This window comes from Erinaceus europaeus, chromosome 21 (genome assembly GCF_950295315.1).
Source record: "Erinaceus europaeus chromosome 21, mEriEur2.1, whole genome shotgun sequence".
NCBI classification, from domain to species: domain Eukaryota; kingdom Metazoa; phylum Chordata; class Mammalia; order Eulipotyphla; family Erinaceidae; genus Erinaceus; species Erinaceus europaeus.
Window position 1 is genome coordinate 37,583,884 of NC_080182.1, and position 24,806 is coordinate 37,608,689.

Genomic DNA, 24,806 nt, shown 5'->3' on the forward strand with positions numbered 1-24,806 from the left:
GTTCTCTTCTCTGCAGCATGAGGGAGTGAACCCAGTGCATACTGCAGTCCACGTTTCTGTTGCATACATTTACATGGAGAGAGGAGACTGCAGCAACCACTCCACCATTCATGGAGACCCCTCCCTTGGTGCTGGCCGTGGGACTGCCCCATCCTCAAGACTCATGGAGCTCAACTTACTGAGTTATCTCCTGGACCCTAGCTTCTCTCCCGCCAGGAAAGCTGTTCTTATACTCTGCTTCGTAGATGGTAAGGGCAGAGAGAGAGAGAGAGAGAGAGAGAGAGAGAGAGAGCCATGACCTTCCTCTGCAGGGGCAAGGCTCAACATTCTAAAATGCCCTAAGGGGGAAGAAAGAATGTCAGCCCCCACCCCATGGGTAGGTAAGGCTGCTTCCTGAAACCTCCAGGGGTCGCTTATGCATGGCAGAGTCATATCACTACTGAGTGACGTGAGAGTGAAGGTGACTCTTGAAACAATGAACGCTTGGGTTTCCCTGTGTTCTAACCAGTCTTAGTGGAAAATCTTCTGTAGTGGATTCGGCGATACACCTCTGCTTTCCTGAATTTGATTTGTCAGTAATAACTTGAACTTGTGATACCTCGGAGTCATCTCAAGACCATCTGTGATGAATCCCCCAGCAGCTTTTAAGTTTTGGAGGACCCTGACTTCCTCGCTCAAGGACTGCTGGCCCAGCCTCCTCAAGTCCCACTCCCAGGCTTAATAGTTCAATGCCACCTCCTCTCATTTCAACTTTCTCCTCCTACTGCTAATTTGCACTGTGCTTGCAACTGCCTGTGTGTACGCCACTGTATTATTTCCCCTTCCTGATTTGCTGTCTGGTGTGCGGAGTAGCTGGCATCTCCCCCGGGGCCAGGCTTGATAGATTCATCTTCCCTAACGGCAGGCGAGAGCCGCCATGCTCCCACGTGAGAACAGGCAGGCGTGATGTCAGGCCAGACCTGCATGACCTGGAGTTGATTGCTCGGAGACCTTTTTCATTTTGTAAACACCTCGGATCTCAGCATGCTCCGAAGTTACCAGACACCTAACCTGTCACCGTCCATCACTTGGTTCTCACATCATTATCTCGCCCAACACCGCAAACTGAAAATTGTCAGTAAGCTTCTTTCTAAAAAGTGTTATTTGAAAACGTTTGCAGTGGGGAACCTGGGAGCCTATAACTTGTGTTTTTGTTGATGTCAAGATGTTTCTCAGCTTTGTCTTACAAAGTCTAAAGGTTTTACCCTGGGGGTGCCAAGTCTTGTTTGGGGGTGGTTCCATACTGGGGTTTGCTGAGCGGGCTACTGGGTGTTCCTTGAACTGAACTCGATGCAGAATGCCACACCTCCTGGGCCCTTGCTTTCAGTGCGATGGAAGCCAGGGGCTTCGGGTCAAATCAGACACAGGCTTACCAGGAGATGCTCACTGCACGAGTCATCCCAACAGAGAAATGGCTTCAGTGCAGCTGTGACAGTGCATGTGCACAGTGCATGACTAGCCCTGGGCTGGCCCAGACTTCAGAACAGGAGCTGTGTCAAGGAGGTGGTTTGTCTGGAAGCAAGGTGGGTGGGAATGAGGATTCCGGGCTGGAAGAAGAGCCTGTACAGGGCGGTGAGGCTATACTGACCTCAGTCATGACAGAAATGGGGCTCAAGTGAGACCTGAGGTGCTGGCAAAGAAACTGCAAAAAGCTTGCTGTCTTAATACTGATTGACACAGCAACAAGAACGTGGTGTGTTGTGTTGCATTAAGAGAATTCCATGTGGCAGAAACCATCTGAAGCAAAGTCAGAACAAAAACGACACCCACCCTAATGTTCAGATTCTTTACAAAGATGAGCACACAGGTCACCAAAAGTGAAACGTTATTCAAATTCATTTTTTTTGTTTTCTTAAATATTTTATTTATTGATTGATGAGAGGGATAGGAGAGAGAGAGAGAGAGAGAGAAAGAGAGATATCCAGGCATCGCTCTGGTACATGTGCTGCCGGGGATTGAACTATGGACCTCATAGCTTGAGAGTCCAACACTTTACCCACTGCGCCACCTCCCAGGCCACTCAAATTCATTTCTAAATGATGCAAACCTATTCCGGATTCAATAGGTAAAGTTATGAACAAAAAGCCGAAACCCCTGTCATTATGAGGCTGAAAACTAGTTGTGGGAGGGAATTAAAAACACCCAGGGTGTCAGTGGCGAGTGTTCTGGAAACAAGGAGGCAGAGAATAAGTTAAGGGAGTCAGAGGCAGGGCAGGGCTGGAGGCTGCTGCTGGGAAGCCATCAAGTGTTCAGGCAAAGTGCGGAGCCTTGGTGGGAGGCAGAGAGCAGCTTTGCAGGAAAGGGATTATCCCAGGCCAAGAAGCCATCACGGCAGGAGCATCTGATGTGTGTGTGTGTGTGTGTGGGGGGGGGCAGCTCAGCATGGCTGCAGAGCAGTGAGCAGGGAGTAGAGGGCCAGGGCCAGAGTTAGCCACAGGCCAGAAAGCATTTCACACCAAGGATGTGTGACCCTGCTCCCAGGGAGCTGCTGGCTCTTCTGAGTGGCCGCATCAGCTGGTCTGGGCACAGGGCATCAGGCAAGAGCAGAGGCAGGAAGGCCTCTCAGGAAGCGTCTGCAGAACTCCATCCCCATCAGTGGCTGGAGCTGGGTCCAGAGTGGCGAGTTGCAGAGGTGATAACAAATGGTTACACTCCGGATGTTCCAACGTCGCACTCAGCAGGACTTATTGATGGATTTGGACATGATGGAGGAATGAGGAAAGGAATCAGTATGACTGCAAGATTAGGGGCTAGAACAGCAAAGCTGCTGTTTACCGAGATGGGGAAGAGTTGGAAACGGAAGGTCATGGGGCAGGTTTCATATGCCTTGTATGGCTCAAACTGGAGGTAATGAGCTTGGCAGCAGCAGAGGAGCCTGAGGGGCAGTTAGAAGGATGAGCACCGAGAGGTCCTGCACACCCAGCAAGTGAGGTGTGTGGAGGTGTGCGGGGGCCACCAGGGGCCATGGTACTTGCCACACTGCTGGACACATGTTGTCTGGAGGAAATGCCACTGTCAGCACACAGATTGTGTGTGCTTTGAGCCAGGAACTCCAGCTCCCCCAGTCTCCCTACAGATAGGATCACATAATTGAAAGACATGTACAGCTTTCTTGGTAACAGTGAGGAAAACCCAAGTGAGCCCTGGTTAGCTACACTGGTAGAAAGGATAGGGAAGCTTCCAATGCAGGGGACGGGATACAGAACTCCAGTGGTGGGAATTGTGTGGAATTGTGCCCCTCTTATCCTACGGACTTGTTGATCATTATTAAGTCAATAAAAAAATGCAAGGAGTGTGTATGTGTGTGTTGATTTGTCAAGAAACCCATGCATATATGCCCATGTGTGTGTTCATGTGCACACACACACACACACACACACACACACACACACACACACACACGTCGTACTGGAAGAGCTTAAATGCACAAGTAGGAAGAATATGTAAATATTGCTTTTGAAGGCAAGGCAATTTGTGTCATTTGCTAATACTCATTTAAAAGGTGGGTGGGAGTGCTGAGCCCCATGTACCTGGGGGTGTGTTGCCCTCTGGGAAAGGGGGCCTAAGAAGGAATGAAGTGCTTGCCAGGTGGGAGGTAGGGTGGAGCAAGGAGACTAGACCGATGAGGGAGGGAAAGATAATTCCCTCAACACCGGTGTATGCCTTTTAACATTGTTGAGCCATATGACTATTATTCGTTGACAAATTTAAATGAAAAAACGTGTAAACTAAAGGAAGACATGAATGGACAGCCTGAATCATCAGGGCATAGAGTGTTAGGATGACCATGCCAAACTGGCAGACATAAGCTAATCAAGAGTGGCAACTCTGGGCTGGAGAGATAGCATAATGGTTATGCAAAGAAACTCATGTCTGAGGCTCCAAGGTCTCAAGTTCAATCAGCAGCACCACCATAAGCCAGAACTGAGCAGTGTTGACTGTCTCTCATTAAAATAAAAATGTCTTTTTTAGTGTTGTGACCCAACAATGTCCCGTGTGTGTGTGTGAGTGTGTATGAGTGTGTGTGTGTGTGTGTGTGTGTGTGTGAGTGTGTATGAGTGTGAGTGTATGTGAGTGTGTGTGTGGGTGAATGTGTATGTGTGTGTGTGAGTGTGTGTGTGTGTGTATGAGTGTGTGTGTGTGTGAGTGTGTATGAGTGTGTGTATGAGTGTGAGTGTGTGTATGAGTGTGTGTGTGTGTGGGGGGGTGAATGTGTATGTGTGTGTGTGTGTGAGTGTGTGTGTGTGTGTGTGTGTGTGTGTGTGTAGAAAGGAAAGAAAATCTAAACCAATATTTGAATGTAGTCGGGATGGAGAAAATCATCTTTCTCAGTGAGCCGCATTGAGCAGTGCCCCACTGTGCTCTCCCTTGTATAAGGAGTCACAAGGCCCTGTGGTTAGAACGCTGATCACTTCCCACAAAAGGCTACAGCGTCACGCAGCTTCTCCTCACCTAGAGGTATCCAGATGGCCAGAGCTGGCGGAGGGAGGAACACCTCCTCGCTGTCATCCAGTCACGACTTATACTGCTGTGGAACTGGCATCATGGGGCTGTCATCCATCTGGGTTGCATGGACCTACTTAAGAGGCCTGGTTTACGTGTCCCACCTCATGTGGGATGGGGTTTATCAGCTCAAAATCCATCTTAAAATACTTTGTCTCTCCTTAATGCCAAGAACACTTGGGAAGAAGGCCAAGAGAGAGAAACTACCAACTGGAGCTGTGGGAACAGTAATTGGGCACTCCCTCCCATATAGCTCCCCAGGGTGGGGGTGACAGTGTCAATACCACACAACGGAGAGCACCAGAGACCCGGAGTTTGTGGGCAGAGAGTACGGTCAGCAAAGGCAGAAGGTTGCTCTTGACATTGTTGAAGCATGTGACTACGTTGGGAAAGAACCAGATATCCATAATTTGCTGTCAGTAGCTCAAAACATTATGATATTGGGCCACAAAAGAATGCAAACCATGCTATATTGATAACTTTTTTTTTTTTTTTTTTTAATCAGAGCACTGCTCAGCTATGGCTTATGGTGGTGTGGTGGATTGAACCTGGGACTTTGGAGCCTCAGGCATGAGAGTCTGTTTGTATAACCATTATGCTATCTACTCTCCCGTATATTGATAAATTTTTTATATAGTTTCTTTTTTTTTTTTTTTTTTGCCTACAGGGTTATTGCTGGGGCTCTGTGTCGGCACTGCAAATCCACTGCTCTTAGAGGTCATTTCCCCCCATTTTTGTTGTCCTTATTGCTCTTGTTGTTGTTGTTGTTATGATGTCATTGTTGTTGGATAGGACAAAGAGAAGTGGAGGAAGAAGACCTGCTTCACCACCTGTGAAGCGACACCTCCCCCCACAGGTGGGGAGCCGGGATCCTTACACCCTTCCTTGCGCTTTGCACCTAGTGTGCTTAACCCACCGTGCTACTGCCCGACCCCCTTTGTTAAATTTTAATGCTATTGATTAACTGGCCTCTTCACTGAATCGCCAAATAAGCTGTTACAGGAATTTCCTCCCTTCTAGGGGAGATCTCACTATATGCCTGATTTGGGAAATCTGAAATAAATTAAAATCGTGTGTGTGTGCGTGCGCGCACGTGCGTGAAATATCCATCTACAAAATACCTTTGTAGACAGCGGGAGATGGCTCACCTGCCGAGACATAGCGCTCCACGTGCGAGCACCTGGCCGCAGCTCCCCACCGTCAGGTGGGACACCACAGCAGGGAGGAGCTTCGCGAGGGGTGAAGCAATGTTGTGGGAGCCTGCTCCTGCCTTCTGTCTCTTCCTCCCTCCCTCCCTGTCTGACCTGCCTTTTGAGAGCAGTGGGATCATGCAGGCAACATGCGGAATAGAAAGCAAATTAGATTAAATGTGAATATACTTCTAGGGATGGCAAGATAGCTCACCTGAGAAGACATCTCTGCTGCCTTGTGGCTGACCCAGGTCTGTCCTGAGCCCCAGCACACTGGCGGCAGTTTCAGTGCCGTGTCTGTGTCTTCCCCTCTCTCCTTCAGTCTCTCTCTGAAAGTCAGCCTAGAGCAGTAAAGCCCCCCTCCCGTGATGATGATAATGATAATAACTATTATTATTACGATTATATAGTTCTTTTGTCATCATTTAGAAAATTTACCCTTAAAGTCTCCATTGCCAGAAAAAGAAATTGACATTGTTAATTTTATGATGAAAGCTTTTTAGGACAACAAAGTAAAATCTCAGTTGAGTTACAAAGTTAATCTTGAAGCACACCCACTTAAGGTCAGTATATCTAGAGTTTTTTAACTTGTATTTGGATCTAAACTTTTCAGCCATGTGTTACATGGTATATTTCCAACTCATATCACTTGAATTGGTAGAGAAACCCCCAGCCAGGCTGTTTGGGTGCTCTCCTGCCTCATGTTTGGCGAGAGTAAGTGGAGTTCGCTTGCCAAGAAAGGGCGGGATGACTCGGTGACTCAGCCCCTCCCCTTTCTATCTTAGTGTCTCTCGGTCTTATTTTTTATTTTCTTTTGTAGGGATCTTTGGTTTCCATCTAAACTCATCTGGGATGGGAAGCAGGAAGCTTGGTGGATGTGAAGATTTCTCCTTTCTAGCTCCTGCTAGAGACAGCAGTGGTCTTCTTTCTAGTTCTGTTTGATATCCCCTTGGCAATATACACATTTATTCTCCGAAGACGTGGTGGGGCCACAGTCTGATGAATTGTGTTTTGTTTTTGTCATTAAGCTTTAAGCCACTTTTTAAAAAGTAATTGGAAAATGATGTGTAACAATCAGAAACATGTAGAGAGAAATTGTGAGGCTGTTTGGATTTGACGACATAGAAGTAAACGGTTCCACAGTATTTGGAAAATGCTGGAAGCGCCGGAAACTGGACCATGATCCTGAAAGGAAGTGTTCACTTTTATTCCCTCATTGCTACTGGCTGGTCTCTTGTTTCTGGAGCAGCAAATTATTTTCACAGTGGGAATTCCTGACACTACGCAGTAGTGGTAGCAGCACAGTAAAGACTGCTTCCCTCTTGCTTCTCCCTAGCGCTGCCTGGAGCTCTGTCCATCCACTAGCAGCTTGGAAGCCAAGAGCCGTGTTCTTCCTGTAAGGATACCAGAGCTCTTCAGGCTAACATCTGCTATTCAGAAACTTCTAAATGTGCCTTTTGCAGATGGCCATCAAAAAGAGATTTTCTCAGGAGCAATACAATTGTAACTGCTTTTAGAAGTATGTGGGTTTTCCTGACACATGTTTCACTGATGAGAAATACTGTTAAATTTAGCTGGAGAGCCCTGGACTTCAGCCCCTGGAGCCAGGGATGGGATGGCTGAATGCCACCTGGTCTGCATCCTCCCTCGGGAGTGCTGACAGGGCCCTGCAAGTGGATGGCACAGTGCTGTCCTCCTCTTGCTTGAGGAAACCTAACTTGAGGAACTGTGCATATGTGAACCTTTTAAGAGCTGCCAAGGCTCCACTTGGCTTGCTGGTGAGGACTGCTTCCAGACACACCTGTATGAGCGGGCAGCAGCCGTCCCACAGTGGCAGGGCTGTCTGACTCCAGTGTGGGTTGCCCTTATCATGCTGGCAGGGAAACTAAGGGCTTGCAAAACAGTCCTGTTTGTGTAACTGCAAAGGCGTGACTTCATGTCAGTGCAGTTGAGGTAATCGATGTAGTTGTGAAGACAGACAGGAATAGAGCTGGCCGGAGGAACGGCCATCTCCCAGAAGGGCCAGATCTTGTTTCTCAATGGGTAGTCCAGCCCTCACCCCGAGGCCTGTGAGCTGTGCTGCCAGCTGCCCCGGGCTGCATCCGGGCCTGGTAGGTGATGTGCGCTGTGCTGAGGGTGAGGATGAGTGTGGGCAGATGCCCGGCCTTCATTCAGCAGTTGGCAGGGTTCATCTGCCGGAGGGCTTTATAGTTGTGCCAGTTCCACTGCTCCCAGCAGACTCATTTTCTTCCCCCGATGGAGGCTGAGAGACAGGAGAGACACCTCTCCACGGCTGCGAAAGCTTCCCCTTCGCTCGCTGTCCCCCTTGGCTTGGCACTCCGGTGTGGTGGCCAGCTGCCTAAGCTTTGTGTTTGCACAGAGCAGAGTGTATGTGCTGCCTGGTGAGCTGTCTGCCGGTTCCCTTATTAATTCTCGTGGGCCTGTAGGGCATCACAGGCTGCAGAACCCATCACCAGATCGCTGGTCAAGGACTCCCCGACTTCCTTGTTCTGTAGCTTTCTATAGGAGACTGTAAGGCAAGCAAGTCTACCACAGGAGTATTTATTTTCCTTTATTTAAGTTTTTTTTAATTTATTTAATACTGATCCACAAGACTATAGGCTGAAAGGGGTCATCTGCCCAAGGAAGTCTGGTTGGCATCATGGTAGCATCTGGAACCTGGTGGCCTCACTTGAACTTCCCAGTTTTTTTATTTATTTATTTATTCTCCCTTTTGTTGCCCTTGTTGTTTTATTTTTGTTGCAGTTATTATTATTGTTATTGATGTTGTTGGATAGGACAGAAATGGAGAGAGGAGGGGAAGACAGACAGGAGGCGAGAAAGACACCTGCAGACCTGCTTCACCACCTGTGAAGAGACTCCCCTGCAGCTGGGGAGCCGGGGGCTCAAACTTCCAGTTTTGAAGCAGCGTCCTTGGAGAACTCGGGCCATGTGTTGTCTCTGAGTCACCATCTTGGCTCGGCTCCATCAATAACAGATTCTTTATTGAAAGAGTACTCAGTGTCTGATCAGTACTAGCTCTTACCCCTGCTGCTTCCTGTGATTCTAGAAACCGGTAGCTTTTAGAGGGACACGTCCTGGCCTTGCCTCCCATGCATCTGACAGCCCTCAACCCATTTTTAAAGATATAGACAGAACAAGGAAGAGGGCGACCACCACATGTGTGGAACATGGTGCTCCCTGGTAGTTCCAGGGATTTGAACCTCCGTCCTCACACAGTTCTGTCTCCTGGCTTTTCACAGAATGCTCAACATATGTAAATGAATTTATCACATTGTAGCTTTCTTTTTTCGAGGGTCTTTAAAACCGTTTCCCATGGTGCTTGCACCAGTCTGCCTTCTCAGCATTGGTGTGTGAGGGCTTCACTTCCTTGCCAACATTCATCGTTTTTGGTAGTAGCCACTCTGATCAGGTGAGGTGAATCTCACTGTGGTTTGGATTTGCACATCTCTGGTCATTAGTGGTGAAGAACATCTTTTCATGTACCTGTCGGTTAGGTGAGATGCTGATTCAGTCTATGCCCATTTCTTAACTGGGTTCTGTATTTTTATTGTGGAGCTAATTGAACTCTTCATATAATTTGAAAAACAAAACAAAACACAATACAAACTCTTCTATTCAGTAGGCTGAGGTTGTTTTTTTTTTTTTTTTTTTGATAGTTTTTTTGCTGTGGATTAGCCTTGTAGTTAGATGCTGCCCTGAGGTTGTTTACACTATTTCCTTGCTGTCAGAGGCAACCCCAGAAGAACACCGTTAGTAGGGCTGTTGTTGCCTGTGTTTTGCTAGCTGTAGGGTGGCCTGCTGGCTTGATATGGCTTGGTTTTCGCCTACCTGGGCTATGCCCTTGGCTAGAGCTCTCATCAGGCCCCACCTCCAGGCTTCCCGTTGTGAGATGAAGCTCACTAGCACTGGTGTAGAGAGGCTGCAGCAGGCGGGTAGCAGATGGTGCCTGCCAGTGATTCTGACCTGGGAGTGACCCCTAACGCTCTCTCCCTTTATCTCCCTTGTGCTGATGTCTCGGAGACACTAGGTGGCCAGACTTTACTATAGCAGAAATGACATTTATTTATTCATTCACCTGGGTCACAAGTCAAAACCCCATTTTCTAGCTGATACACCAGGCAAGGTTCTAAATATCTTTACGCTTTGATTTTCTTAAAAGTGAGTAGGGTTCTTAAGATGTATCCCATAGGATTTTTATAAGTTTCTGTGATAAAATGTGCTCGAAAACTTAGACAGGTTCCTAAGACCTCTTGAGCAGAAGCTAGAAGGATGGTGTCTGGGAATCTTTCACCTGCGGGTTGTGTGCTGTCAGAACGTCGCTGCGGCCATCCCAGTACAAGTCTGTCAGCTTGCAGGTGGGTCCTTGAAGGCAGACACCCTGCCTCTGCTTCCCCCAGAGTGCAGGGGTCCCAGAGCTCACGTCTGCCGTGCTGGCTATTGGGCACAACCCTCTCCTCCTCTCCTGGAATAAGTTTGGCCTCGTAAGTGATCATTTCCCAATTGCACCTTGCTGACCCAGGGTGGGTTTTTCTCCTTGGCAAGAATGTCTGTCTTCTGTATGTCTGAGTGCTGCCTTTTCACCCTTGTTGTGGAAGCTCTAATCTGAATATCTGCTCAACTTTGGGGCCAGTAAGTCCACATGCAACGGTAGATTTTGTTGATCCTAGGGAAGGCAAGTGCAGAGTCTTCCTACATTACCATCTTGAACCTGCAGAGAGAGTCCTCTTCAATAAATGTGAAACGAACACAGAAGCAATTCTGTTGAAGATACAGATATTTCCTTGAGTGGGTCAGTTATTTTGAAAAATCAGATTCTTGACCATTTGGCTCTCTTGTAGGCCTGAGCGATACCCCCCCACCCCCATCTTTAGCACAGCGTCATAATTCTTGATCTTCGGAAATGTGCCTCTAAGCATGCCCTCTGTATGTCCACCCACTTTCCTAATCTGCTTTTTCTCAGTGAGGCATGGAGATCGTCTAGGCTCCTGCTAAAAAATGTGTATCTGGGCCAGAATCCCAGGGTAGAGTGTACAGAGAACTTCATTTTAAACAGGCACCTCCACCAGCCTCTGGATCTTCTGTCACACCCCCTGCAGTCAGAGTCACACCAGCCCACTTCTCTGCTCAGTTCCTGCTAATACCCAGTACTTACACCCACCATGGGGGCTTCAAACCCCATTACCTAGAAAACTTGAGTTTTAAACAAGTGTTTTAAAACAAGAGTAACTTGACTTCTTTAGAGGGGCTGGGAGACAGTACTTAGTCTGACATTTCTCTGATTTTTCACTAGCTACTTTCACACTCATTTTGATCCCTAGACAGAGTGGTGATGTAACTTCTCTAAGAGATCCTGCTTGTGTTTCTTAATAAGAACTTTGTTTAATGGGCTAATGTTTATTTGCTGAAAATAGTTTGAAAAGTGAAAGGTTACTTAACATCTAATGCAGATAAGCTCTTTTATACTTAACTGTTGATGTAAATACCCCCCCAAACTTCCTGTGGCTTGCTAGATTTCCTGGTAATTCAATATGAAGAGAATAATGCAACTTAAATCTTAGATAATGTAATTAGATGTACTCACTGCCTATTGACTGACTAGTTCAAATGTCTAATCCCTCCTCTCTTCTGTATGCTCCCTTAGACTGGGCTGTACAACATTCTACCTCACAAAATGATTTCACACACAGCCATACCCTGATTGCTTAAGAGGAAATACTCCAGGTGGTTGGGAAACCTTGGGATGTCCAGTCCAGACAGACCAATATTCAAGTACTTTTTACCATTTCCCTGAGAAGGTTCTGTATCCTCTAAGCTTTTTACATATGTACGTAGCCAGGTCCCTTCTGAGTCGCCTTTTATCTCCCTTGATGCTGGGCCCCAAGTCTCGGCATTTCAGGGGAGCCAGCAGCTGTGGTGCAGCTTTGCTCTACAGACTGAGGTGCGAATCCTTTCATTGCTCCTTTATAAAGATTTCTTTATTGGGGGATTAACGGTTTACAATCGACAGTAAATATAACAGTCTGTACATGCATAATGTTTCCCAGTTTTCCACATAACAATACAATCCCCACTGGGTCCTCTGCCGTCATGTTCCAGGACCTGAACCCTTCCCCCCACATACACACACACCCACCAACCCCAGAGTCTTTTACTTTGGAGCAACACACCAACTCCAGTCCAAGTGCAGTTTTCATTGCTCTTGCTAATAAAGTCAGCATGTGCTTAGAATTAGAGGGTTAGCATAATGGTTGCAAAGATAAGTTTACAAGTTAATACTTAATTTTTTTTATTGTTTCCACTTGTTATCAAGGGGACTTGGTGCCTGCATAACTTCACTACTCCCCAAATCTCTTTCTTTCCTTTATTGTGATAGAGAGGGGCAGAGGAAGAGACCTGCAGCGCTATGTCACTGCAGGTGAGGGTCGCAGGCTTGGGCCCGCATCGTCAGTAAAGCTGTGTTATAGAGCAAACCGAATCATGAAAAATAGCAGTGGAAATCAACGTCTTGGTCACTTCAAAAATTTACTCTTATAAGGTTGGTCCTCATATTTTAAAATATTTTTTTCCAGCATGCAATTTTGTTTTATGCCCATTTTCAAAAAGAATATCAGTGATACATTTTATGCTACCCTATAGACTTGTATTAGCCTGTCGATGTTCTGGGAAGGAGAAAGTGAGGGCGATCTATCTCGGTTCACTCTCTCTATAGATAGATAGATATATATATATATATATGTTGCCTAGCGGACTCCTTGATAACTGCACGCGTTTCTTTATTTATATTCCTGCTTTTAATAATTCATTTTATCCTCAGGAACCATGGTTTACAAGATTATGATTTTTTTTCATTTTTCTGTCCTTGGATTTTTAAAACTTAAGTCACTTTATTGGTGGAAGTAATGCTTTATGTGTATATAACATCTCACCTCTCCCTCTCTGAAACAGAAGTCAGGACAATACACCTTTCACTAACTTTGTTGTCTTCTTCCACCCTAGGACACTGACTCCTCACCCCCCTTTCCTCCTTATTGATTTCTTTATTCTGTATGTTCTGTTTCTTAAGTTCCACCTGTGAGATTCAATCTTCTCGTGGGTTATTCCACTTAAAATGATTCTTTCAAGTTCCAGCAAAAGAGATGATACCATTTCTTACATCTGAGTAGTACTTACTTGTGTACATATACTGTTGTTAAAATTCGGAGGCTCTATCTGGCCGGGCTACCTTCACGGGTGGGTAACAGAGACGACCAGAGACATACGGCTGGGCAGGGAAGCTGTATTTCTTTATTCAAGAACAACGATTCATAAACTAAACCAAACTAATCACCAAACAGAACTCTGCTGCCTCTTTCCCCCGCGGCAGCGCCAAGCACTCTCGAACTCTGGAACTCTCTTGGGGTTCCTAGGGGCGGGGCCAAGCAGGCCCGTGAAACTAGCAGGACTGATCCAATTTTCTTGGCGGGGGAGAGCTAGAACAACCCAATGTAAAGCATACAACAATATACCATAATTTCCTTATCCACTGGTCTATCCTTAGACTTGTGTTCCCAAATTTGTACTATTACAGGTAGTGCTGCTGTGAACATAGGCATGCACAGAGCTCTTTAAATGTGTAGTTTGAACCAATTTACATTCCCACAGATAATGTAGAGAGTTCCTTTCCCCCTCATCCTTGCCAGCATGTATCTCTTCCTTCCATCACCAAAGCTTCATACTTCAGGCCAACTTTTCCAGACAGAAAAACAGGGATGGGGCCAGGCTGTGGTGCAAACCCAGTTGAACACTCACATCACCATGTACATGAACCAGACTAAAGCCCCTGGCCCCTACTTGCCGGAGGGAAACTTCACAAGCAGAAGTGGGTTTGCAGGTGTCTTTCTCACCCCTCCCCCAATTTCTAGGTCCTACATTGCCTGCCAGGAGTGGTGGAAATAAAAAAGAGAAATAGAGAGGAGGCTCCAACATCAGCAGGGGCTTGGTTCATACGTCTCTGTCATTTTCAGTATCTCAAATTAGTTTTCTCTAATTCATCCTCAATCTTGCTAATTCTGTTTTCTGCCTCATTTATTCTATCCTCTTGCCCCTCTCTGTATTAGCTTGGTCAGCTAGCTGTGTTCTTAGCTCTGCTATTTCAGCTTTCAGCTCTCTAATCACCTCTCAAGATAGTGTTTTCTTTCAGAGTCCCATTTGTTGTTTCCCCATTTCTGATATTATTTACACCAGCTTTCCTCACTCCTGTGACTAATGCCTCAGTTAGTGTTTGGATGTTGTCCTCATTCTTCTGTGCTTCTTCCTTTGGGTGGCTTTTATCTGGGCTTTTTTCTGCTTCATATTTCCAGTGTTTCTTCTTGGTTTAACCATTGTATATAGTGTGTTATGAGGGCCCTCTCTCTGTACTTTTTAGTCCACTGGTCACTCTTGCCTGGATTGACTTGTGTCTAAGGTACTTAAGGAGTTCACAGTTGTGGAAATTAACTGTTGTCTCCATGTAATCTCAATCCCTGAGTTGAAGCACAGTAGTTGTTAAAGCCTCTTTTGTCCTTTTTCTTCCCTGTAGGCTATGGGAGCCTGAGGGCTTTTTAACTGTAAGTAGGCTTTTTAGCTTAATCACTCACTCCTGCCCAAGAGATAAATCAGGGTGGGGGTATGCAAAGAGACTTCCACACCCTGAGGATCCAATTCAGCTGCTCTGCCAGCAGCCAGAGTCTAGCTGGCAGCACTGCTGGGCCCTGTGAGTTTCTAAACTAGTCCCATTTATAGTCTGTAGGTTCTGAGACAATTATTCACCATGTTCTCAAGAGAACAGTGTGGAAAGGCCACCAAGGTGTAGATCTTCTGCTGAGTTTCCTGGTCAGGTCTCTGCCCCCTCTCCCCCCAGTGTCAGTGTAATAGAAAAAATATCCGCAGAACAGCTCCACATGTTACTGCTCAAGGGCGTTAACAACTCCAGGTGTAGCAGATCGGAGGGCCGGGAGATACTTTATTACGCCAGGTTCCTGCCGCCAGATTACTTGCCTAACTGTGAAAGCCGCTTATACATCCTTCAAGTAGGGCACAGCTTGATTAGTTATAGGGTGCAAGGGTAATAAGCAAATGGTTGGTCGCATTATAAGTCATCAAGGTCCATCAAGACAAAGGATGTGGTGGATTGGCCACATTCCACACCTAATCCGGGCCGCCAAGATACAAGTGAACACTCTGTGAAGTGGAAAAGTTGGATACATTTCTAGTCCCCTAGTTTTGTTGAAATGCAGGAACAGTGGACCTGCCTGCCTGTCCTCCATGGAACTGGGGAACATTTCATCAGCACAGGGCCTCCTAGCTGCTCCCAGGGGCAGTCACACTGGAGTCTCACAGTTGCATCTGGTGAGCCTTAGAGGAGCTCTCTTCTCTGTTCAAACAGACTGGAGGTGGCACCTCAACTGGCAAACTGCCCAACTGTTACCAGCCCCTCGCACTCGGCGTAGATATGGGCTTTAGCCCCGGGAATCTCTCCTTAGGCTTCACGCTGTCCACGAGCCACACGTGTTTGCACTCACCGGTGACTTGGTGGGTTCCCAGAGTCATTCTAGTCTTGTCTTGTGTGCTCAGGTGATCCTCTTTGCTATTCCTAGTTGACCGGGAGAAGGAGGAACGCAGCTGCTCTGTAGCCCTGCCTCAGCTCTCTCCCTCTGCAGGCGCTTGGCTCAAACCTGGGTTGTGCCCATGACAAAGCAGGCTCACTATCCCAGTTAGCTATCTTGCCAGCTCTCGTGTAAGTCTGACATTATCACAGCTGTGAGGTTAGATCCTTTTCTCGGTTTGCTAGCCCTCCGTCGGATGGATGCTGTGTAAAGAGCCCCCATTCTGTAGGGTGGCTTTGTCTTGGTGGCGCTGACTTGTTCTTGTTCAGAAGCTTTTCGGTCTGATGTAGTCCCACTGGTTCATTTTGCTTTCCTTGGTGGCCTCATAGCACTGTGTCCAGTCAGCATTTCCTTCTAGGCGGCTTATGCTTTACCAGCAGTTCTAGTCTGCCACGCCTCTGTGCCAGTTCTGAAAATCGCAGTAAAAAAGCAAAAGTCAGGCCATATTTGTATTTTTTTCACTTCCTGTCCCAGTTTATTTTCTTTCTTCCAGGGTTATTGCTGGGGCGAGGTGTCTGGTGCCTGCACTACAAATCCGCTGTTCCTGTTTTTTTGTTTGTTTGTTTTGTTTTTTGCTAGGAAAGAGAGAAATTAAGACGGGTGGGGGAGATAGACACCTGCTTCACCACAGCACCCCCCCCCCCGCCAGTTTATTTTCTTATTTGCCTGAAGGCCCTATAATTGTAAGCCTTATTTATGGAGAATTGTTCCCCTGCTGTTTGTCCCTTCTCTGTATTCCAGTTAAAATTCCTTCCATCTAACCTCAGTGACACTTTAAGAATATAGTGCTTCCTTACTGCCAGAAACAAAACATTAGTAATGATTCATGTCCTAAACCCAAATCTTGTGAAGTTCAGTATCAAAACCCACCAGGCCATGTCCTGAGAAGATCTCAGTCACTGAAGCATGCTTCAAGGAGGGTCCCTGATGGGGCCGGGGGGCAAGTGTGTGGTTGAATATCATTTAAAAGAGTCAGCATTCTAGAACACACTCACCCCCATCCATACGTCAAGTTGGGGAGATGTCAGTGTAGTGAATTTTAATAATTGTTGTTCTTCCTTGAAACCAGTAGTGTTTCTATTTTTGATGTAACATTGTTTACAAAGCTGTATGTTTTAGGAAACAGTTCATACCTCTGTCACCTCACCGTGCCCACCACCAAAGCCCCGTGGATTCAGTCCAACTTACACCCTCCTCCTCTGGTGACCTCAGTTCTTGGTCATTAGACTTTGTTTCCTCGTTTTTTATTTTTATAAGTGAGATCATTCACTGTTCTTCCAAGGCATTTTGCTTAGCAAGGTCTCCTTTCTCTTCTCAGAGCTGAGTGTGTTTAGTCCTGTCAATTTCTCTACCCACTCCTCTGTCCGTGGGTTGTTACCATATCTTGACTGCCATTAATACCACTGCAGGAAATATGTGTGGCCAGCAAAGTTCTTAAGCCTTATTCTCATGACTGAAATCACAACCATAGTTCCTATGAGGTTGGGGGGATTAAAGTAGCACCTTACTATACTTAGCATGTGTGCTAGCAGATACTTACTTAGAGCAGTAAAAGTACTATTTTCTACCGCCACTTCATAGCAGCACAAGAATCCTCTTAGATGCTATTTTGGGTAATGATGTGAATATTTATATTGATCTGGTTATGAAAATCACGGTAAAGAGCCATCAATGCCAAGTTAGAGTTTATGGCCTTTCTTGTCACCCTCTTCCCCTTTAAGCGAGGGTTTGCGCTGATAGGACAGGCAGTGCATTCATCACGCCCTGGTTCCAGTACTGTGCTGGCAAGGCTGAACTCTGTCTGCTTTTTAAGGTCCCAAAGAACTTCTTGCTAAGCCAAGAAACACTTTGTTTTCTTTATTGGGGGATTAATGGTTTATAGTCAACAGTAAAATACAAGTTTGTACATGCATAACATTTCCACCCCCACTAGGTCCTCTGCCTGTGAATGAGATCATCCCATAGTCATCCTTTTATTTCTGACTTATCTTACTTAACATGATTACTTCAAAGCTCCATCCAAGATGAGCTGAAGGTGAAGTCACCATTTTTAATAGCTGAGTAGTATTCTATTGTGTATATAGGCCACAGTGTGCATTATCTAAGTTCATTTCCCACGTCTACGCTCGACCAGACCTGCCAATATACGCGGATATCTTCGCCCACCCTGTCCAACGCTTGACGTCTCGTCACCCAATCTGGTCCCCTACGCCTACACTGAACTTCTCTGTTCCAGACTCTTGGAAACAGAGCTGGCAGTCAGCTGAGGTCAAGAACAAACACCTCATCACAGACCCCTGCAGGCGTCAACCCGGCTTTGACCTAGCACGTCATGATTGGGCCCTCCTCAATCGCTATCGAACAGGCCATGGCCTGTGCGCCGCTATGTTCCATCGCTGGGGAGCCAGAGACGACCCGAACTGCCCCTGCGGCTCCAGACAGACTATGACCCACATAGTCAACGACTGCCACCTCTCCAGATTCAAAGGAGGTCTCGAAACTTGACATCAGGCTCAACCTGACGCTGTTGACTGGCTACGGAAGAAGGGCAAACGCTAGAAGAAGAAAGTGTGCTCAACCACTCATCTGTTGTTGGACACCTGGGCTGCTTCCAGGTTTTGGCTATTACAAATTGTGCTGCCAAGAACATATGTGTACACAGATAATTTTGGATGGTGTGTTGGATTCCTTAGGATATATCCCCAGGAGAGGAATTGCAGGGTCATTGGGTAGGTCCATTTCTAGCCTTCTAAGAGTTCTCCAGACTGCTCTCCATAGAGGTTGGACCAGTTGACATTCCCACCAGCAGTGCAGGAGGGTGGTCAAGGAGCACTTTGTTTTTAGAGAGAGAAAATAAGGCTCAGTCCCAAAAGCTTCCCTTGTGTTGTGGGGCTAGGCCAGAACCTGGGCCGCACACTTCCCAAGTGAGCTACTCCATCAGCTTAGGAACACCCAGCTCTAAAACAAGGATGCAGGTGGTCCTGGGCCCTGTCTGCCCTTGAAACCATAAGGAACCATCATGAAACCTTGCTGGTGGTTGCGATCATTTTAACTATACTCAGAAAACAATATTTCTGCTTCATTGCCACTGACTGGATAGGGAAGTAATGTCCTTTATCTCTGTTCTTTTTAGCCATGGAATTCCATGAACACTTGCACAGCATAGGCACCAAGGAGGGCCTGAAGGAAAGAAAACTACAAAAGGCAGTGGAGAGCTTTACCTGGAATATCACCATCTTAAAGGTACGCCAGGGTCCTGTTGTCACCTTCCAGTAGGGCACTTCTCGCACTGCACTGGGTCAGCCAGGTGGCGAGCATGCAGACACAGTGGCGGGGCACCCACATTGTGGATTATGGTGGGATGCGAAAGGGTTTCCCTATTTATCCCTGAAAAATAACATCCGTAGACATCAGCTGTAACACGTGAAGTATAGCATACAATAACCACAGTCCAACCACACAGGAAAGGCATATGTGGGAATTAGCCTATGAGAAAAATTATCCTTTATGGAAGAAACCATCTATATTTTTAATTTCTTGCTCTCTCTTTATGGCCACTTAAAAAACAAGTAGCTTTCAGAGCGGGACTGAGTGTGTACCTGGTAGAGCGCATGTTCAGTCCTGCTGTGCAGAGACTGTCACTGTTGACTGACTTCAGCCACACTACATACACGACTTCCTAAACAATCATGATGTGCTGTGAGACTTAAATATTACAGTTTACTTACCTGCTAGGACAGCAAGCAGCGCTGGGGACGTGAACTGGGTCCTTGGCCATGTCGTTTATGGTTCATCTGGATGTACCACTCTGCACCATGAAACGCTGCAGTTTTGTCCTCACGGTCCTTTCTTCTTAGTGTGAGAACGGGAATAGCAACAACACAGAATTGTGACTTCATCTTGGACAGTGAAATATAAAATGACTCTTTGGTATTTCCCCTCCACACTTTCTGCTTGGTTGAGTTCAGAACTGTAAAGACATCCTCACAGCTGCCTCTTTGCATTCCCTCCTCCTCCTCCTCCCAGTGAAAAGATCCACCCCTGCAGCTGACAAGTTTTCTGATTTGATTCAACATAAGTCGCCCTCCCAAAGCTAGCCAACTTGCGTTTTCTCACAGTAAGCCCTACTCGTTTTTATAATTAAAATTATTTTCTTGACTTCAAGCACCTCCCTTCCTACTCACGTACTGCTTCTCATCTTTAGGCCTCTTCTATTTAGAATTCTAACTCGTAAACAGCAGATACAAGAGTTCACAACTTGCTGACTGGCCCCTAACCAGAGGTGGAAGGTATGCTATAAATTGCCACGACTTGAGGAAAAAAGAAATCCTCTCAAAGTGACAGAAGTTCCTTATTTTTTATTTTTTTCAGAGCAGAGTTGGGTTCTTTGCCTCCATGTCGGTTATTGGCGCTGCTTTTTTGTGGCCCAGCAGCCTGGGCACCACCAGGGCAGGGGCCGGCTGGAAATGCAGACTCCTGGGCCTTCAGAATCTGCATTTTTACAATCTCCCCAGAGACTTGTCTGCACATCGAAGTTTGAGAACTCTGGGCTAAGAGCCACTGAAATGGGAGTCTGGTGTACACACTAATGAAAAGCAGCTGACATATAGTGATAGACCAGCCTTTAGAGATAAATAGCTGGACCAAATTGCTAGGCTCTAGAAATCTGTTTTCTTTTTTGAGTTGTGTCCAAGAAAGAAAATTAACATCTCAGACATGTGGAAATACATATTATAAGTCAGAGTGAGAAGTATTTTTTCCCCTGGGGTATTTACTGTAGAAGATGTGGGAGTACGGGGGGGGGGGGGGGTTTGAACTGGAGACCTATGTGCCATTTGTGGTGATAGGACTTTTTGCTTCCTGTGTGTTGATACATTCAAATGTTCTTTAAAAGAAAAAAAAAATCTTCCCACAGTCTTGAATGTGAGATTGGGTTGTAGTTGCGCTAGCGACTTTCTCTTGGCCCCAGTTGGACAGATCCTTAACTCCTCTTGTAACTGGCCAGGCGTGCCTAGAGGCTCCAGCTGACACTGGATTGGAGAGAGGTCAGGGATTGTCTGGCCTGCTGTCTGTAGGCACCTGGGACACCCCAAGTGTCCTAGCTCAGAATTTCCAGGAGTGGAAGATAGGCATCTGTCTTCTGTAGAATTGTAGCCTTGTTGTCTCATAATTTTGTAAATCAATATTAAATCACCGATTTAAAATTTTCTTGAGGGACTGGTAGGCACTCTTAGGAAAACTGAGCATCACACCACGCTGAGCTAAATGCAAAGTACCCTTTCCCTGGGTCCTACCCTCCCTTATATAGGGCTGGGGACTTTGCTGGGAAAGAGAAGCCATTTTTTTCTGAAAGGCAAATCACAATCATTTATTTCATTTTGTTTCACTGGAGCACTGCTCGCCTGTGGCATGAAAGTCTATTTAGATAGCCATTGTGCTAGCTCTCCAGCAGCAGTTAATCGGGCCTTACTTTGTTTACAGTTTCTCATCTCCCTGTGCGAGGTGTGTGCAGAATACTTCGGTCCTAACTGGCGCCCGTTTCCAGCATCAAGATCCAAAAGCAAACATCCCAGAGTCCTCTGCTCTGGTACAATACACCATACTCAGCCCAAATCTCACATTGTGTTCTGACAGCTGACTAGTTTCCTGTTGTGCATACACACCACAACTTTCTTAGCCATCTGGGTTGCTTTTAAGTTTTGCTGTTTCTTTCAGAAACTTGCTAGCTTGTAAGGTAGCTCTGTTCCTATCTAAATATCCACCAGCAGTGTAGAGGGTTCCTTTTCCCTCCCTCCTCGCTGGCACTGGCTGGTTGAGCGCCTTCTCGTGTCTGTTGGCCATCTGGGGCTGCTCTTTGGTAAAAGTTCTGTCCATACTCTCTCTGCATTTTTAATAGGGCCATATTGTTGTGCTAAACTTAGGAAGCTTTTAATGTATTTTGGTTATTAGCTCTTTATCTGTTGTATACGATCTTCTCCCATTCTGAAATGTGTCTTCCTGTCTTGGCGATGGTTCCATTTGCTGTACTTCTCACCTTGATTGTTGGACTTGAGCATTTTTAAATGTTTGTTCAGTATTGTACTTTATATTACTGTACAGTAATAGAGGAAAGGCTTGCAGGAAATTACAACTTAATAACTTTAATCGATAAAACTTTTCACAGTGAGGAAAATTATGTGCCAAAGAAGTTCTGATGCATCCAGTAGTTTGTGGGGTGGATGGTCCCAGCCCAGATAAGGGAAATGAAGGTAAGAAGATGGAAAGACTTGGAAGGGTAGGGTCCTGTGGGGACTTTTGAGAAGTATCTTCATAAACTTTACAACAGCATGTAAAATTCCCATCATTTGCTGCTGTTCTTTTGTGAACTGGCCGACGCACGTTTTCTAATTCTAGCATGGCTGCATTTACTTTCCGGAAGACGTGAGCTGGCCCCCTTAGAGTGGCCTTGCTGAGCATTTCAGTCTTTGGTGCATTTGGAATTGACCTGGACATGATGTGTGGCAGTCCTGTTTCATTCTAATCCGATATTTCCAACGCCGTTTATTGAAGGGGCTCTCAGCTGTCCGTAGGTGTGGTAGTTTTGGTCACTGTGATGAAATCTGAAGATTCTGCTCTACATCTGGCAGGGCCCCTACCCTCTCCAGTCTTTCTATCGTTTCCAGGTGTGCTGCTACCTGGCCTTTACTTTTCTTACATCTTCAGGCAATACTGCTGTCTTTACAGTCTTTCATATATTTCCATCCTCTGTCATCATACTCACTCCCTGCTTTTGAGTGCTCACCTTTCTAGGCCCTTGGCCTTCCTGATCTCCTTAGGTGTGTGAAACTGTTGTGAAAGTCTCTTAGGGGAGCACTGGATTATGAAACCTGAAACCATTTGTGTATGTATTTGCAGTTACTTGTTAAAATCTACCATGATTATTATGAGCTGCTAGTGTAGATTCGGTGACATTGGGAACTTTATAATATTGCCTATCTACTTCTGTAGTGCATTTTCAACCCACCAGCTTAATGAAGTTCTTCTCCCCTTATAAAAAAGACTAAAAGTTGTTGGTCTGCTTCTCAGACCCCTTCTGTTGCATTGCTTAATGCTGTGGTCTATTTACATAATCACTGCTTTACCTGAGACCCGCCCTGCCTACAGGGCACTGGTTTAATCTCCACTGGTTAGATGCAAGCTTGATACCCACGCTTTTTCCTTCTCCCCACCCCCTGTCCTACGTACTTCCTCTTCCGACCTGACACTTCCGCCTCAGGAGATATAAAGGACAGGATTTTCTAATGAAGAGAGATTGATTGCACTGCATTCCCTGCTCATCAATAAAGATTGCACTGCGTTCCCAGCTCAGCCATGTGTCCCTGGTCGTCTGTCTCCTGCCCACGAAGCTAGTCCGGCATTCTGGTGCCTGAACAGGGACCGGCAAAAAGTGACTGGAGGGGTTAAAAACTGGATCTGGGCTGTCAAAATAGATGCTTTGCCATGTGCACTGCCCATGTTCAGGCCTGGCCCCCAATATCACACAAAGTTTGGGTGCCAAGGTACCATCCACTCTCTCTACCTTCATCTTCAAGAGAAAAGAACATGCTTTAACGATAGGCTCTTAAAGACTCAGGCAACTCAGCTCTCAAACAGTATAAACGGGAAAAGGCAGTAACAGTTCTCAGTCAACAAGGGTACTAAGAATTGTAGTCCTTACTTCTGTGGCCCATAGTCCTTTGCAGTTTCTGCTGTCTAACTCTAAGTGCCACCCAGCCCAGAAACCCTAAAGGTCCATGTCCTCTCTCGTATCAGTTTCTCCCCGCGCCCTGTGGGCAAAATAGCTCACTTGCATACTCAACTGCTGTGACACCCCGCTTGATTGCTGGAAGTGCATGTGCAGGTCCTCTTCCTGACAGCCTTTGGTTACTTACTGCAGGTGCTATGAGCCTCATTTCCTGAAGAGCTATAACTGACTAAAGGCATCTTTCTGCTCAGTGTATGAGCACGCTTCAGGACAGCTCTGGGTCACATTATAGCAAGGGTAACTTCTAGGTAGTATATACATCTGGCCTCTCAGCCCCCAGGATTACACGGGAGACATACTTACACAGAGGCCAGGCGGAGCTTCAGAAGCAAGTGCTACAGGTGTCTGTCTCTCCTCCCCCCTCCATCCTGTCAAATAAAGGGAGGAAAAAAAAGTTGAATGCTGTAGGGCCTTAGGAGACAGCCCACTTGAGAGGGCACTATTTTGGTCATGCGCTTGACCCAGGTAGGAACCCAGCACCCACAGCACCGGGGGAAGCTCTGGTGGTGGAGTCTCTCTACCTGAAATGAAAGTGCTTAGCCAAGCTTGGCCTTGGTCAGTTCAATCCCAGTAGCCACAGGTCTTTGCTTCCTGCAGTTGTGCCTTTGTATGAGGTGGTGAAAGGTCAGGGGAGTCTCTGTGACCATACTGGGTCACCTACCCTACATGGAAAAAATAAAGTAACAGAAGGTGCTGGGTAGGGCGCACCTGGGTTTAATTTTCTCACTTGCAAGAGGGAATCTTCAGGATTGGTGAAGTGAGTACTGAAGGTCTCTCTCTCCTCCACCCTCGCAGTGCTTTCTGTCCTATGGAATAAAGGGAAATGGCTGCTAGACGTGGTGGAGTTGTAGTGCAGACTCTGAGCTCCAGCCATAGCGTTGGTGGCAATAAAGGAACTGACTGAAATGTAGCATCTCTAATGTGTTAGCCCCAGGTTCTGATAATTTGGGTTTCAAAAATGATGTAGCACTAACCCTGTGCCTTGCCATACTTTAATGCAGCTCTTGTTGGTCAGGAAGTTGCTAACTTGCCAAGTGTTGGATCTGACCAGGCACCAACTCTGGGTTTTGGCAGCTGCAGACCCTGAGCCTCTAGGATCCAGCCCTGCCCTACTTTCTAAGGAAGAAACTTAAGGATTTGTAAGAACCTTGGGCCAAAATACTTGATGAAAATGAAATAGCACAACAAAATACAATGCATGAAATTGGATAGGGTTTGGGTTTCTCAGATACAAAGCGGGCAGGCACCCTGCGTCACCCTGTGAGCTGTGAACAAGCATGGTCTCCTTCAGGATCGTTCTTTACTCAGACGAAATACCATACCTCCAAGGCTTGTAATTTCAGACACACAGAGCAAAGTGAGGCAGCTTCCCAAGCCCAGATTCACCATCTGAGTGAGTCCTTTGTGTCTCTCCTAGATAAGACCTGGCCTCTTCAAGGTGCCATACTGACTTGCAAAATAAAATTCCAGCCTGATAATGAACTGTTCGTTATGCTGGAAAATAAAAGGAAACAGAAGACAACAATTTCACTTGGTTCCATTTATGTAAAATCTGGTCATAAAAATTGTAAATGCAAAGGAAAGGTCAAACATTATTGGGGACAGAGATGTGAAGACTAAACTGTGAGAATGTCTGGTAAGCCT

At 46.3% G+C, this 24,806-nt stretch overlaps 1 protein-coding gene across 5 annotated transcripts in view; it reads left to right on the forward strand.

Annotated features, from left to right (window-relative positions):
- Window positions 1-24,806, forward strand: part of PLCL2 (phospholipase C like 2) — a 253,669-nt gene that overhangs the window by 176,663 nt on the left and 52,200 nt on the right. For all 5 annotated transcript variants that reach the window (XM_060180862.1, XM_060180866.1, XM_060180864.1 and 2 more), the window contains exon 5: window positions 18,513-18,622. In XM_060180862.1, coding sequence (XP_060036845.1) covers window positions 18,513-18,622 — 110 coding nt within the window. The remainder of the gene's footprint in view (window positions 1-18,512; window positions 18,623-24,806) is intronic.